This window comes from Mirounga leonina, unplaced genomic scaffold (assembly GCF_011800145.1).
Source record: "Mirounga leonina isolate KUSES-001 unplaced genomic scaffold, KU_Mleo_1.0 Mir_107, whole genome shotgun sequence".
Taxonomy (NCBI): Eukaryota; Metazoa; Chordata; class Mammalia; order Carnivora; family Phocidae; genus Mirounga; species Mirounga leonina.
Window position 1 is genome coordinate 5,917,690 of NW_023270233.1, and position 15,589 is coordinate 5,933,278.

General features: G+C 58.3%; 1 protein-coding gene across 2 annotated transcripts; it reads right to left on the reverse strand.

The window, feature by feature from the left end:
• Window positions 1–9,743: 9,743 nt before the first annotated feature.
• LOC118019135 (perforin-1-like) lies at window positions 9,744–15,170 on the reverse strand. Of its 2 annotated transcripts, XM_035018032.1 has the most exons (3): window positions 14,647–15,170; window positions 12,701–13,276; window positions 9,744–11,828 (listed from the first exon to the last, which is right to left on the reverse strand). In XM_035018032.1, exons 2-3 carry the CDS (start codon window positions 13,237–13,239, stop codon window positions 10,700–10,702), a joined length of 1,668 nt encoding a protein of 555 aa, XP_034873923.1. In that variant the 5' UTR covers window positions 13,240–13,276; window positions 14,647–15,170; the 3' UTR covers window positions 9,744–10,699. The 2 variants fall into 2 exon arrangements, with proteins under 2 accessions (XP_034873923.1, XP_034873916.1); XM_035018025.1 differs by lacking the exon at window positions 14,647–15,170 and having other exon boundaries at window positions 12,701–13,441.
• Window positions 15,171–15,589: the final 419 nt, after the last annotated feature.

Consider the following 15,589-nt stretch of genomic DNA (forward strand, 5'->3'; position numbering starts at 1 on the left):
TGAAAAGCACCTGCCGGAGCTGGCTGGGCACAGGCTCTGCTGGGTTCCTGGGTGGTGTTTCCCGCACGGTGGTGCCAGGGGCGCTTTCCTGGGCTTTCCAGATGGGCACGAACACAGGTGTGTTTATGACTTTCACAGAGGGAGGCTATGTCCTTGTCCCCGGGGCGCAATTTCCTCTCAAGGGTTTTGAGAGAGAATCTGAAGAATGCAGATGAAGAGTGGCTGAAGCAACCTGCTGCCCCTAACCTTCTTGGAAGGGCAAGCCTGGTGGGGGAGGGGGGCATGAAAGCATGGGGAGAGGAGGTGCTGGCCATGCGTGATGAGCCCCCCTTCCGGTTGCCTGGGTCCCTCCCTCCCTCCCTCCTGCGCGAGGCTGCTGCAGTCTAGACAGGCCCTTGTCCCTCCTGCCTCGGATTCCCAGTCAGGCCAGCATCAGCACACTGGCTGGCGGTCTCCCCCTCTGGGCCCCTTCTCTCCTTGGCTGAGGACAAGCAGGGGGACCTGGCTTTACACAGAGATTTTTCTAGGGAAGGTTTGCTGAAGAGGAAAGTTGCCCCCCCCCCCCCCCCGCCCCAGGAGCGGGTCCTTATGTCTCCGTAAGTGGGCAGAGTCTCCATGAGTGAGTCCTGAGCCAGTGGGCACTACTGGGCCCCGAATATGTGCCTGATACATTGCCCCAGCCTCCGTTTCTGCATCTCTAAAATGGAGTGCATAATGCTCCCCTGCCCTCGAGACCCTCTTTGAGCTCCCCAACTGTCTGTGGAATCAGCAGCAGGACGGGCCCCCACCCACGAGTAGGGCCCCTTTCCGATGCTGCTGTACGTGGCGTGTTTGTAGCTGCTCCCACGTGAGGTCCTTTCCAGCTGAAGCATACGTGTGATTTAGCTGTTCGTCTGGCCAGGTGACGCATGCGCGGCTGGGTACTTGCCAGAGAAGGCAGTTGCTCAAGGTCACTTAGCGAGTAAGGGCAGAGCCCCCCCCACACATCTGGTCTGGGAGGGCTTGGGGAATGCTCTTTGCTCCCGATGGCAAGGATAAGGGCCCCTTTGCCCAGTCTTGTTAGTACGACGAAGACAATAAATGTTTTTTAGAATTAGGTGGGGGACATGATTAGGGAAGAAGCGACTATATCACTGAACCTTTTCAAGGAAAGCCCTAGCATCATTTTCAGAGATGCTACGGATGCTAGCCAAGAATAAGCTCCCATGTGCCCGGGCTGGGTCCCTGCAGCACCTGCTTCACTGGTAGGTACCAGATCGGAGTCACAAGGTGTTACTCAGAGTTTATAAGCTAATTTGCATGGTTTGCTTAATAAGCACATTTGCACAGTTTAAATGGTTTCCAAAGGACTTGAAAGCACTGTGGGTTCTTAACAAAGTTCTAGAATTCCCTGCCATCTCGTTTGCTCTGTGAATTGGTTCTGCAAACCGTATTTTTGTTTTGTTTTTGAAATCACGAACAGATGTTTATGTTTAGACTGCTGGCTCCAGTTAAACACAGGCTTTTCTACTTCTCTGTCCAGCTTTGCTCTTTCAGGGGTGGGAGGGGGGTTTCTGGCCAGGCTGGAGTCCTGTCCCCGGGGCCCTCCCCTGAGCTGCCTCCAGCGACTGGCTGCTTCCTTTCCAGTCCCCTGTGGGGGATCGGGCGGCCATCCGGAAGGAAGGGAGTGGGCTTCCCGGGCCAGTCTGCGAGGCCTCGAACCAGCCCTCGTCCTGTCCTGCCTACGGGGTCCTTGCCTACTGGCGGAGGAGGTCAAAGTGACAGAGAGAAGGAGGGTCTGCATGCCCAGCACCGGGCCCCACCCAGAGAGATGCTCGGCAAATGCATGCTCCCTGCTTTTCCTTCAAGCTTCCTGGAATTCCCAATCCAGCCTTCCCTACCCTCTTCTGGTCCAGAGGGTATGGCTCAGGGAGTGCCCCTAGTTCTAGCCCCTGGAGAGTGCTGTGTAGCCTGTAGGAATCATTTACAAATGCCAAGGAGAGCAGAGGGGGTGGCCAGGGTCTTAGAGAACCTTGCAGTGCAGGATGGACCAGGGCGGAGGGAATGGGGAGCCAGAGGGAAAGCCAGAACCGGTGGGAGCAAAGGAGAGATTTAGGGGTGTGGGCACCGCCTCAGGTCTGCAGCAGCCGAGGGGCTGATGCCCAGGGAAGGCAGACTGGGAGGGCAGGCCTGGGGGCAGGTGCAGGACATGTACCCTGGACCACTGGCAGGACCGTCCCTGGTTCGAATCTCACCCTTCCCAGCATCGTGGACAAGTTACCACACCTTCCTTAGCTTCAGTTCCCTTCTCTGTGAAGTGGGGCTCTCAGGAAAACAAAATAATATAATGCATATTTACACAGGGCCTGCCCTGTGTGCCCTGTGCCTTGAGACATGGTACGTGAAGGTAAAAACAGAAACCCCTAGAGTCCCATCCGCACCTTGGCATCTCACTAGGCGTTTGTACCTCTATGCACCTGTGCCTGAGGCCAGGGGCACCTTGGCTGGCTCTGGTGGGTCCCTTTCTCCAAATATATCAGCTCCCCACGCTACCAGGGGGCAGTGGGGAGCCTGCTTCTCCCAGAAGGTAAGGAGGGAGGACCTCACGGCATTTCCTCCAGCCCAGCTCAGGTACAGCATTCTTTGCCTGCTTTCTCAGGAGCTGGGCTCCATGCTCGCTGTCTCAGCCACCCCCCTGCTCATAGTCCTTTGGGGGCAGAGATGCACGTCAACAGGGATTCACTCACCAGTGTTTATTGAGTACGTGCTATATGCCAGGAGCGTGCGAGGGGCTGTGGAAGCAGTTATGATACGACAGAGCGACTTAGCATACTAGGCAAGAGAATCTCGCCACCCAGGAACAGGTGCCCACCCATTCAGCTTTCTCCCCCTGCCCCTGCCCGGTGGGTCCTGTGCTCTGTAGGGGAGAGGCGGAGTGGTGGGCAAAGCTGGGCCCTTGGCCCCTAGGAAAGCTTGGAGTTGCCATGGTCCTGCCATGAGTGTGAGGATGGCCTCCCTGTGGCTGGACAGCTGAGCTGGATCTGGGTTCAAGTCCTGATTTGAACACAGGAAGGTGAGGGCAGAGAGTGGCGAAGAAGCTAGTGGCAGGCTGTGGAAACAATTTGGTGGTTTCTCAAAAGGTTAAACATAGAACAACCATGTGACCCACCAATCCCACCCCTCGGTATGTATCAAAAGAAATGGAAATAGGGACTCAAACAGATACTTGTACGCCGCTGTTCATAGCAGTTTTGTTCACAATGGTCAAAAAGTGGAAACTACCCAAGTGTCCGTGGACTGATGACTGGATAAACAAAATGATACATACATAGGATGGAATATCATTCAGCTATAACAGGAATGAAGTCCTGACACGTGCTGTAATTTGGATGGATCTTGGAAACACCGTGCTTAGCAAGAGAAGCCAGGCACAGAAGACAAACTCTGTAGGGTCCCGTTTGTACGAGGCACCTAGAACAGGCAAATCCGTAGAGACAGAAAGTAGAAGAGGGGTTACAGAGGCTGGGGGGAGGACGGAGAGGGAGTTACTGTTTGCTGGGTACAGAGTTTTTGTTGGAGATACTGGAAAATTTCCAAGCGTAAAGAGGCGTGAGGCTTACACAACATTGGGAATGTATTTAAAGCCACTGACCTGTGTGCACTTACAAATGGTTAAAGTGATAAATATGCGAGGTATATTTTATGACATTTCTGAAAAGCGAGCGGCGGCATAGAGAGATTCCTCCCCCGGCGAGCAGCCCCCTAAAGTGGGTCCCCTTCAGCCGCTCTGAGGCATGGAGATGGTCCTGAAGACTAGGAGGGGGAGTGCAAACGGGGCTCTCAACATCTGGGCAGTCCGACGGTGGCACGAGCGGAGAAGGTTTGGAACGAAGTGGGGGAAGGCCCTCCGCTTTCTGGGAGACGTCATTTCTAAAGTGGGGATAAGTCCACCCCCCTCCTAGGCCACTGGGCAGATTAAATGCATCAGCACAGGTCTGCTCCTTCGAACGCCACAGTAAGTGTTGCAGAAATGCTGTCTGTTAGCGTTTCCTCTGTGGTGTTGGCGAGGGGAAAGAATGGAAGGGAAGGGGCAAGGAAGGGCAGCAAGTCTCTCAAGTCCTCCAGCTTGGAGAAATGCTTTACAGAATGAAATCACACCAAGTCCTGCATTCCCGTGGGAGAGGGGCAGGCATGGATCGCACCATGTCCCTGCTGCATCGTGGCCTCAGCTGGCAGCAGCGGGACCTTGGGCAAAGGTCCCCGGTCCCAGAGGGGCCGATTCCTGTGAATACGGACAAAAGGGAGGGGACAAAGACGTGTTCTGGGGCGGGGGAGGGGGGGTGGTCAGCCTCATTGCAGGATGGTTGAGTCTCACAGGGAGTTTGGGTTTCCCAGGGGAAAAGCCAGTGTCCTGCCAGCGAGCTGACGTCACTGCCCTTTTAAGAGGAAGCTGGGATCCAGCTGTTGTGCAGATTCTTGGTGAGGCCAGATGTGCAGTGGGAACCCCGCGGCACACAGATTCCAAGACAGCCCACAAAACAGCAGCAGCTGTTGGGGGTCTGGCGGGCTGGGTTGTGTGTCTGGGCCTTTGGAAAGAGGAAGGCAAGCGGGGCCGGGCTTCTTCCAAGCATGGGGGAGGTGGTGCTCAGGGGGTGCTCCCTGGGGGCACTGCGGGCGTTGGGTCCATCCGGCCATGCCCACTGAGGGCCAAGGCCCAGCCGCTCCCAGCGGGAGAGCGGTGCAGAAATCAGGGTTCCAGCCCCTGTTTTATAGCTGGGAACCACGAGATCTGCAGGGGAGGGGGGTTGCGTGATTGCAGCGTACTACAGAGAACTAATTGAGGTTGAGACTCAATCTTGGATCAAAATCAAGGTTCATATGATATGTCTCTGGCTAGTCTGGGTGAATGTGTGGCCGGGATCATTTCATTTGTGGCCTGGCTTGGATGTCAGTCCTTGGCTGCTCTTGAGGGTCCTGTCTGTGATGGAGGTTGATCTCTTCCTATGCGTGACACTAACCCTTACCACCTGGTGAGAATCTCAGCTGAGCCAGACCCACTCTCCCCACCCCCCGCCATCCTGCACTGTATGAGGCCAGTCAGATGCTCAGTCTGGCCCTGCCTGTGCGTGTGGCCGCTCGGGCTACGGAAGCCTTAGCTGGAAAAGGCCTCATCAGGCAGCAGGGTGGGGGGCATGGAGAGGGATCCCGTGAGCAGGTTAGGGGTCACGATTTGCCCAGGCCAAGGGGGCACCTGCTGCGCCTGGAGAAAGAGCTACCCCCAGCTGGAACTGACTCAGTTGTGCCTGGGGCCGTTGCAGGTGAGAGGTGGGTAAGAGTGAAGAGCCGTCAGTCCAGTCCCTGAGAGGCTCTGGTTTCCACTGTCAGTGACAGAGAGGCGGCGGTTGGGCCAGCCCTTGCACCGGGCCCTGTGTGCTCCCTTTGTGGCAACCTCCCGGAGGGAGGCGTGGGTGGCAGCCGGTGGTTGTCAGGTTGTCAGTCAGCCTGCAGACGGGACCAGAGATGTAGATACAGGGGGCGCCTGATCCGCTGGTAGGGCTGCACGCTCTGAGAAGACAGGTTTCTGTGTCCCCTGACAGATCATGGTTAGAGCCCATCACAGGCAGAACAGCTCCCTCCCGAGGTAATGAGCCCCCTGCCTGTGGGAGAGTTCAAGCACAGGGTGGAAGAGTCTGCTCACATGCCCCATTCATTCATTTATCCATTTCCCATCTAATCGCCCATCCAGTAGTTTTCAAGCAGCAGACTTAGGCCAGGGGCTGGACTATTGGTTCCACACTGACAAGATAGAAGTGGCCCTTGGCCTGACAGTGGGCTGTGACCTTGACCTGGAAACCAGGGAAGGCTTCCTGGAGGAAACTGTCTTGGAAGCTGAAGCCTGAAGGCTGAGGAGGACTTAGGGTGGTGGAGATAATTTGCAGAAAGAGGAGGCGGCATGTGGGAAGGGCAAGAGAGAACGTGGCCAGCGAGGAGCCGGTAAGCTCGGTGAGGCAGGGTTTGGTGGGGGGCTGAGAGAGGTGAGAGTGAGGTCAGCACATGGGGTCGCCTTAGGGGGTCTGAGCTTTATCTCGGGAGCCACAAGGAACCAGTGAAGAGTTTTAAGCAAGGCAATGACATAGTCAGATGTGTGTCTTAGCTGGTTTTTCCAGAAACAAACCTTGAGACAGGGGTTCATCAGCAGGTTGTTTCTGTGGGGGGTGGGGGGTGATTCCAGAAAATACCAGTAGGGGAATGAGGGATTGAGACTGGCAAGGAGGCCAGCCAAGAGAGCATGTGTGGTCGAGCAAGTCGCCCCTGTGGGTACGGGAGCTTCACCCTGCTGGGGAACCCTGGGCATTCCGTCAGAGTTATTCCCCCCGACGGGGAGGGAGCTGGAGTGTTGATGCGCCACCCACCTCCCATCGGCCATTGGGCGAAGGCTGTCTGGGATGGGTGGGGCGCGGATACTGCGCCCTGGCTCTTCTAGCTTCCCCGTGGGGCAGGCAGAGCAGGCCTAGCTCAGGCCCTCGGGCAGAGATGTGGGGGCAGGCTCGGAGTGGGCCGAGGGACGGTAGGCTGGAGGGACACTGAGAAGCAGACAGGAGCCCAGGGATCTGTGAGGAGCCCACAGGAAGACATGTCCGGGAGATGTTGCTGTCCCGGGGAGGCTGAGGTTATGAGCAGAAGGGCACAAATGTCGGGATGCGGAAATGCCCAGGGTTGGGTGACAGACGGGGGGGAATCAGGAACACTGTGGAGAGGATGCACACCTCCCAAAGCTGCAAGGGCCCCTGCGCCTCTCAGAGGGCTCTCCCCACCCCCACACTGCCTGTTCTCCAGCAGGTCCCCCTTTGCAGCCTCCAGGGCAGCGGGGCCGCACCCCAGAGATCACTCAGCGGGTTTGAAGGGAGATGAAGGTGCTGTGAAGGAACTGCTTTAAAAAACCCCCAAACTGGGCTGTGCTTGGTGCCAGCCCCAGGTCTGAGGAGTGATCACTTGGACCTAGGACGGGGGATGAGAAAAAAGCAATGCAGCCGAGACCCCCCGCGCCCCGCCCCCCCAGTCTGAACGCCACCCTGCCCCCTGGACCGTCCTCCAAGTCCACATCTGTCTCCCGGTCAGACAGGCCGCCAGAGGGCAGGTGGGCTGCACGGCTAGTTTGCGGGACCTGGTTTACAGAAGGTGCTCTGTAACCATCTGCTCAAGGATGGAACCTGTGAGTGGTCCCAGCGTTCTGTGCTCTGTGCGCTTGGGAAGGGGGCGGGGGGAGTGCTGGGGACAAGTGAGCAGCTCTAAGGACAGATGGGGGTGGAAGGATGGTTGGGAAAGGGGACGGGAGTGTTGAAGTAGTGAGGGAGAAGATGGACGGTGTCATCAAGCCAGGGTTTTTCTTTGCCAGAAAGAGAAGCCAAGTCTGGATAAACTCAGTAGAAAAAGAATGTAGCTCTAACCAATGACCGATGGGAGGTGCTATATACTGCCGCCCAACTCCCTCCACGCGGAGCTGGGATAACTCTGAGGTGCGTGTTCTTCGTTGGCTCTGGGGGCCCATGGTGGTGACTTGCTGAATGGTGGGTCACTGTCCCTTCCCTGGCTCACTCGTCCTCTCCCCTGCTGGGCTTTCTGGGATTGCCTCTCCCATAAATCACCTATCCTCGAAACTTTGGCTCACCTCTGCTCCTGAAGGGACCCCATACCTGGGGCAGGTGCCTCCTACGGACAGACCCCATCGCATGTCCTTTCCTAGTTGCAGGGGAGGACGGGGAAGCAAAAGAGTCGGGCATTTCCAGCTGCTGGGGGGGTGGGGCTCTGCTTTCCACCGGGACTCATAGGTGGTGTGTCATCAGGGCCCCTATCGGTTCATTGGGGCTTTTTCAACAAAATATCACAGACTGGGTGGCTTACGCATGGGAGAAATACGTTCCTCTCCATTCTGGAGTCTGGAAGTCCCAGGTCAAGGTGTCGGTGGATTCAGTGGGCCTGTTTTCTGTTTGTAGAGAGCACCTTCCCATGGGTCCTCCAACGGTGGAAGGGGCCTGGAATCTCTCTGGGGCCTCTTTTACGACGGCACTAATCCTGCTCATATGCCCTCCCACAGCACCCCCCTCCTGAGGCAATCACCGTGGGGGCTACTATTTCAGCCTGTGACTTTTGAGGGGACACAAACATTCAGGCCATAGAGAAGCCAGTGGCAAATTCAAATTGTAATAATTTCAGGGAGGGTTGTTTCTAAAAGGCCTGTGTATGGGGCGGGGGCGGTTATAGAGAAACACATGGGATAGTGCAGTAACTCAGGATTGGTACAGTGGAACTGCTGCCATCCCTGGGTCTGAAAGGGTGAGAGAGGGGGGCAGTTGCCCAGAGACAGGCAGAAGCCCCCTGGGAAGAGCAGTGACCCAGCTGGACCCGGGCCACCTCACTGAGAGACTGGAGGGGAGCAAAAGCTCGAGTCTCTGAAATTCCCACCAACCCCCCCAAGCCCCCGATCTCTTGCCCCCTAGAGACGGTGCGGACAGATCAGCCTCCCAGGCCAGAGCAGGGTGGGACAGGGTGAGGACAGAGCCTGAGGAGGGCCGATGGAAGCAATCTGGCCCAGCAGGGAACTCCCCGAGCAAACAAGGGGCCTCGGGCTGACAGTCTTCCAGTCTGTGTGGGTTGGAAGGGGAAATTGCACACTGGGTCTCGAATTGGGGCTGAGGGCAAGCTGCCCCTCAACAAGGTTGGCCCATTCCTCCTCCCTGGCCATCCCACACCTTTTCGCCCAAGGGCCCTTTTTCTAGAGGCTTGTTGGTCTCTCCCAAGACTGGGGCTCGGAGCGCCGTGCGCAGGACTCGGAGACCTGACTGTGCTAGTAACTTCTACAACCGCAGCTCCATCCTCCGGGTCCCAGCTTCCCTAGATGGAACACCAGGAGGGGTAACAAGATGGCCTTTCAGTACCCTTTACGGAACACTGACCTTCTAGAAAGGCTTGTGGCCCCCTTCCACACAGTCCTGGGAACGGAGAAAAATGAAGAGTATCCTTCTGGGGAAACCAAGGCCCAGGGAACAAAGCGATTGCTGGAGGTCACTGATCCAGTGGGCACTTAAACAAGGCTCCCCTCTTCAGTCAGAGCAGTCCCCCGAGCCAGGCCTGCTTTCCCAGGGGGCTACGGCCCACACCCATGTTTATTTTCAATGAGCGCAGCAGCCTGCATGACCTTTCAAGATTTTTCTTGTGCTCTTGTTTGTGCGCGTGGCTGTGAAGGGAAAGGTGTAAGAACATTGGCTTCAAGCAGCCTTTTAGAGCCAGCCAGTCCCTCCTGCCCCCACCCCCCTTGGGGATTTGGGGTCAGCGTAACATGACTGCTGGGCTTCTGAGAGTATGGGTCCACACAAACCTCAAAGGCCTTAATTTGCAGGGAGTTTCGGAGAGAGTCAGGAAGCCAGGCCAGCAACCCAGGGCCCCTCTGACGGCAGCCCTGCCCGGCCCAATCCTGCCCGTTCTAGCAGGCTGCCTGAATCTCGCCACCCACCCCCATGGGCCTGTGTCCCAAGCGAGTGAAACAAAGACCATTTCATTTGAGGGCAGACCCCCGAGGCTCTGGGGTTCCCCACATGCCGAGGCCAGGAAGCCTCAGTCACCCCCTGGTTGGAGCCAATGCCTTCTCCCCTCCAACTGTGGGGGACGAGGGAGAGCTCTTCAGCCCGTCACATGGGTTCTGGTGAAATGACAGCTTTCAAGTTGATGGCTCTGGCTCGATTTCGGCCTGCACACACGTTCTCTGTGACTTGTACGTAGGTTTATTTTTACAAAGGGAACTGCCTTGCCAACAATTAGAGAAGCTAATTTGGGGTTTCTGGCTACTTTCAGAAATCCCCAGCCCTGCCAGCCCTCCTGTCTGGGAATGCCTGGCGGGGCCAGAGCTCCATAAATCAGCTCACCATAGTCCTCACCCTTCCCTGTGGCCACCCGGCTAGGGGCTGAACGTCTGTTGCCTTTCTCCCCGAGTTTGTGCTGCTGGGTCTCGAATCAGGAGTTTCGAGGGAAGTGAAATATTTTGGGTCCCCACGTTTCCAGCGCAAGTGGAAAGCCACTTGCTGGCCTGCTCCGGGGTGAGCGCCCTGTCCTGCTGCGTAGGGTTGCTGATGTAGACGTCCGTCTCTCCGGCCGCGTTTGGTCCCGGCCCTCTCCTCTGCCACAGGGACGGCCATGACGGTGGCCATCACAGCAAGGGTATAAGTCCTCCGTCAGGCTGTGCACACGCGAGGCCGGTCCAGACGGTCCCAGATTTGGCTGAGGGGCACAGCTGCTGGGCCAAGAAGAGAGAGCAAGCAGAGCAGCCGGGACGGGCAGGGTTAGACCCAGTGGGATGAAGAATTCCCCATGCGGGCAAGGGCTGCAAGGGAAAGTCTTCAGTGACAGCAAGCAGTCTGGGAGGAAGGGCCTCCTGGCCTTCTGCCCAGCTCCTGACCCAGGCTGTGGCGTGGGTAGCAGGCGCTGGAGGGCATGGCCTGGCCCCAGCTCATTTCCAGGGCTCGAGAATATCAGAGAGCTAAGGCAGTTTGGACAGGAGACTCAGGGCTGGCCTGGAAATTCAGCCACTTTGTTGAAAAAAAAAAAAAAAGTAAGCCTCAGTTTTCCATCTATCTACTGGGGATATGGAGAGAGGCCCTGGCTCCCTCCGTGAGGACCCCATTCAGTCCAGGCAGAGGTCCCCTGGTCCTCTCAAGACCCACTGCGCTCACCACACTGGCCCACTCCGGTTTCCTGGAGGCGCCCCCAGAAGACCGTGGGGGGCATACTGCAGGCAGGTTGCCCCCTCCAGGTGAGGCAAGCACTTGGCGTGGTAGAAGAATCTCAGGTGACCGTGGTTCAGGTTGCACATCACCTTATGGAAGCCCGACTGCGCTTTCTGGTCGCAGGTGCCGAGGAGGTCGTCGTCCCAGCCTCTGTCTTCGTCCCAGACCTGCACCCGCAGGGGCCTCTCCGTGGACAGGAGCACGTCCCCGAAGTCCAGCCGTGTCTCCCACTGGGGGTGGTTACTGTTCCACACCGTGTTGGTTCTCAGCTCCTGGTCTCCAAAGAAGACTTTCAGATAGGCATCTGTAGCAGTGAAGTGGTCTCCCCACAGGCCCGTCGCCTGGAATTTCATCACCTCCAAGTGGGCCAGGCCCCTCTGCCGGGGACAGCAGTCCTGGTTGGTGGCCGCCGAGCTGGGGCACACACACTGGCATGGGTCATGGGGGCTCTTCTGCTGCCCCGGGGGGCAGGGCCTACTGCAGTCCTTCCACCGGGCCCTGTCCATCACGTACTTGCTCACGGCCCGCCTCAGCGACTCCCGCCGTGGGTCCCGGCTCTTCACGAGCACGTGCAGAGGCTCCAGGGTGTAGTCCACCAGGCCGGGTCTGGCCATCAGTGAGTCCATCCAGGCTGAGAACTGCTCCGGCCCGGCCTGGTTCCCAAACAGCAGGTCGCCCACGGAGGTATGGTGGCCCCCGACTATTTGGGAAAAGCGTTCCCGGTAGGACTGGTGGAAGGAGGTCTCCATCTTGTGCTGCTTCTTCTTCTCCTCACAGGCCTTGAATTCTGATGAAGAGCTGGCGCGGCCACTGATGCTGACCTGGGCCTCGACGGCCAGGCAGTCCTCCACCTCATTGGCTGTGAGCCCGTTCAGGGCCAACTCACAGGTGCGCAGGGCAGTGAGGGCCGAGACCCGGCCGCCCAGCTCCAGGGACCGGATGAAGTGGGTGCCATAGTGGGAGATGAGCCTGATGTAGTCAGCCTCTGTGGAGGTGTTGAAGTTGGGGGGCAGGTCACTGAGGGCCTTCTGGAAGTTGGGGTGGAGTGGGGGAGAGTGTACCAGGTGAAAACTGGAAGAGGAGAGAAACATCAGATGGGCCAGCAGTGGTTAGTTTTCCCCATTCAGCCATCCCTCAAGGTCGCCCAAGGTCACATGTAAGTGATAGAAAGACAACTTGAACCCAGGTGGCCTGGCTCCAAGCCCAAGCTCTGAACCACTGAGCTGTCAGGGAAACCCAAGGTTGCTCCTTGGTGACCTAGGTATGCTGAATTTCTGCTTTTCCTTCGCAAAGTAAAGTTTTTTCTTTCCTTTTTATTTTCTAGTTAGAAAACTGATGGTGACCCTCTAGCTTTGGAACCTAGTCCTGTGGCCCTGTCCGTCTGTCCCCTAGATCGGGCTCCTGATAGCTCTGGCCACAAGGCAGGAGGCGCCCTGTCTCACTGTGGGAGAAATCAGGGTGGGTGACTTGGGTGCTCCATGGAGACCATGCATTTCTGGGATTGTGGGACCCAGGTCCCTGAAGGGAGGGGTGTGATTGCTGCTGTCTAGCCCTGTAGTTCTAATTCCCAGCACAGAGCCTGATACATGACAGGCATGCTCGTGGTCGAGTGGGTGAATGAGGCCCAGTGATGGGAAGTCTCCTGCCCACAGGACAGAGGGAACTGGGCACTCCGTAGATCCAAATGGCACCATGTTGCGGATCTCAGCACAGCCTTGCTCGCTCCTCCTCCACCTGTTCTCTCCCAGGGCTCTTCCTGTTCAGGGGACCCCGGGGCGGAGGCCCGAGGGCACCATACCACCCAGTGTGCGAGACCCAGGGTTGTGTATCCTCCTGGTGGACGCAGCCTCCGAGTCCCCACCCTGCCATCCCAGGGCTCCGGGACCACGCCGAGTTTCCCAGCCCTTTCTCTGAGCTCCTCCACCCCCACCTGCAGCACTCGCCTGTAGAAGTGACACTCCACCAAGTCAGTGCTGAAGCTGTACTGGTCCTGGTGGGTCTTCTGGGCAGCGAAGTTGGCCACCCTGGAGTGCGAGCCGGCCACGGTCACCTGCACATTGGCGCTGGGTTTGGGAGACACATCCAGCCCCACCCGCCAGTCGTTGCGGATGCTGCTGGCCGCCTCCCTGGCCACGCCCTTGATGGAACTGGCCTTGGCCCTGACCACTTGGCGCTGACAGCCTGAGCCCTGGGAGCGCCAGTCGGTCAGTGCCAGGGGCAGGCGCTGGAGGGCGCCCTCCTGCAGGGCATTCTGGCAGAGGGTGCAGGTGCCATCCGGCCGCAGGAAGCTCTCTGTGTCCACCGGGAAGGAGCCCGAGCGCCTGAGGCTGGTCACGTCCACGCCCTCCCCGGCCAGCGCCGCGCCGGGCACGAACACCTGGTTGCGCCGGCACTCATTGCGGGTGGCCGTGCGGCAGGGGGCTGGGGTGGGCGTGGGCAGCAACAGCAGGAGGAGGCCCAGGAGGAACAGGCGGGCACCCATGGAGCTGCGGAGACGGGGGGCGTCTGGGCTCTGGAAGCTGCGGGCAGAGGTATGGTGGATGAACCGTCGTGGCATATGGAATGGAGAGGGAATGGGATACCTCGTAAGTCATTGAACGTCAGAGCGGCAATGGCCTTTACAAACCTGGCCCATCCCCCACCTGTACAAATGGGCCCGAGGATGAGAAGGGACTTGCCGGAGGTCACACAGCCAGGAGGAGCCCCTTGCTAGGATTTCATTATTTAAGGCCTGATGGGGATTCAGACTGATGGCTTTGTCCCCAGGACCACAGCCGCTGCTGGTGGGGAAGGGGCTCTGCGCGCGGAAGTGGGGGCAGAGCGCAGATGGAGCGATTTTGGGGAGGGATCTGGGACTCTAGAGAAGCCTGGATTCTGGGGGAGTATCATTTTGGGCCCCAGAACAAGCCATGCTTTTCCCACCCCACCTCTCTCGTTCTCTGTCTGCCCTCTCTCGTTCTCAGCCCTTACCAGAACTGGGAAAGAAAGAATGCGTTGCCCTTATTGTCCCCACCTTCCCGTTGGGGCCTGCTCTCTGAGCCTCATGGGAGAACAGCAGCCCGAATTCCAGCCTGGAGGCTGAGCACGTGCCTCTGCCCTTGCCTCCTGTGTGGGGAGGGCTTCACGCTCCCTCTCCAGATCTCCGGATGCCCACGCCTCCTCTGGCATTCTCTGCCATGCTCTGCAGAATTCCGGCAGCACCGCGAGCTACCTGTGGCCTATTGTTGGGCAACCATCGGCTAGAAATTTCTTCCCAATTTTGAGGTGGCTCTGGAGCCTCACAGGGACCCGTTTATAATCTGGAGTCTCCACACTCTCCCCCTATCCAAACTGGACTCCTGGGAGGGCTGTCCCTTCCAGCGCCTGCCAGGGACCGCAGCTTCTCTGAGACATGGGGGCTGTGGAGAGCAGGAACGCCTGCATTCTAGCCAGGGCCTTCTGCGCCTCACCTGAAGGAGTGACTGGGTGGTGGGATTCCAGGTGACATGCAGGCCCCAGGGGAAGTAAATAGGAGAAGGCTCTGGGGTCATCCCACTTGGGAGGCCAGCACAGTTTATGACCTTAATGCACAGAGCTCCATCTCTATCCTGGTCCTCGTCATATGATCTTCCAGGGAGCCTGTTTCCAGCTTTCTAAAAGGCTCTCCCTGTCAGCATCTGAAGCGGCCTTATAGACGATGCCCTATAGCGTTTCCACTTTCTCTGTGAGGACACCGAGGCCCGGAGCAGGCATGAGGCCACCCAGCAAGTCAGTGACAGAACACAGTCTCATGGGTCATAGCACTTCCTGCTCCAACAGGCTCTTCCCCGGATGGAGCAGCCCCACTCCCGGGCCTCTCTGTCCCCACCCAGGGGCTCGCAGCCTCCCCGATGCCCGCCTTCCTCCCTACCTGGGGTCCTGGGCGGAGACGCTCTACACGGACATTCTCTTCCCCCAGGAGAGGCTCCTGAAATGGTGGTGTCAGCCCCCAGGCAGGCTCACCACACAGCTCATCACCCAGGCCACCGTGCACATCACTTCTGCTTCCTGCCCCGCCCCTCCAGCTGTGGTCATGGGTCCCCTCCGCTCTCCCCCTCCCACCAGCACCCATCCTGTCCTCACCTCCCCATCCGGCCCTTCTGACAGCCCTCCAGGAAGCAAAGCTGTGAGGGCCAGAATCTCATCCCTCAAGCAGAGCTGCCTGGGGCGCGGAGGCCTGGGCTGACAGGTGAGGCTTGGTGTGGAGCACACACAGGGGCCTGGGGATTTTGAGATTCAACTCCGGGGTTGACGAGTGGGCCAGCAGGGCAGTCCCCCTGCTTCTGATCTGCAGCGTCACGTGTGTGAGGCCCAGGAGGTGGCATAGCATAAGAGCTCACCATGGGGCTTGGAGCCTGCCGCCCGGGCTTGGGCTAGCTCCTTTAGGCTCTAGCTGTGTGACCTGGCAAGCTTCTCTAGCCTCTCTGGGCCTGAGTTTCCTGGCTGAAAAGGGGGATGATAATAGTGTAGACCCTACAGGTTGTGAAGAACGTGAGAGTTACTACGTGTGATGGGCTTAGAACAGTGTCCGGTTCTCAGCATGTGTGAACTCAGGTGACCATTTCCCGCTCCCCAGGCAGTGGGGAGAAATTAACCTCCTGGCCCACTTCCTACCCACACCTGCTTCCCAGCCCGCCCCGGCTCTAGACCCCAGACAACGTACCCCAGGACACAGTGACCTGGTCCCCCTTTTGTGAGGACAACCAGTGGCCACACTGGTTCCCCAGCCCCTCCCCAGCCCTGGCCTGAGGCTGCAGCCGCAGAGTGGGTGGGTGAACAAATGGGGAAAGAGATGTGAGTGGGGCCAGAGGCCC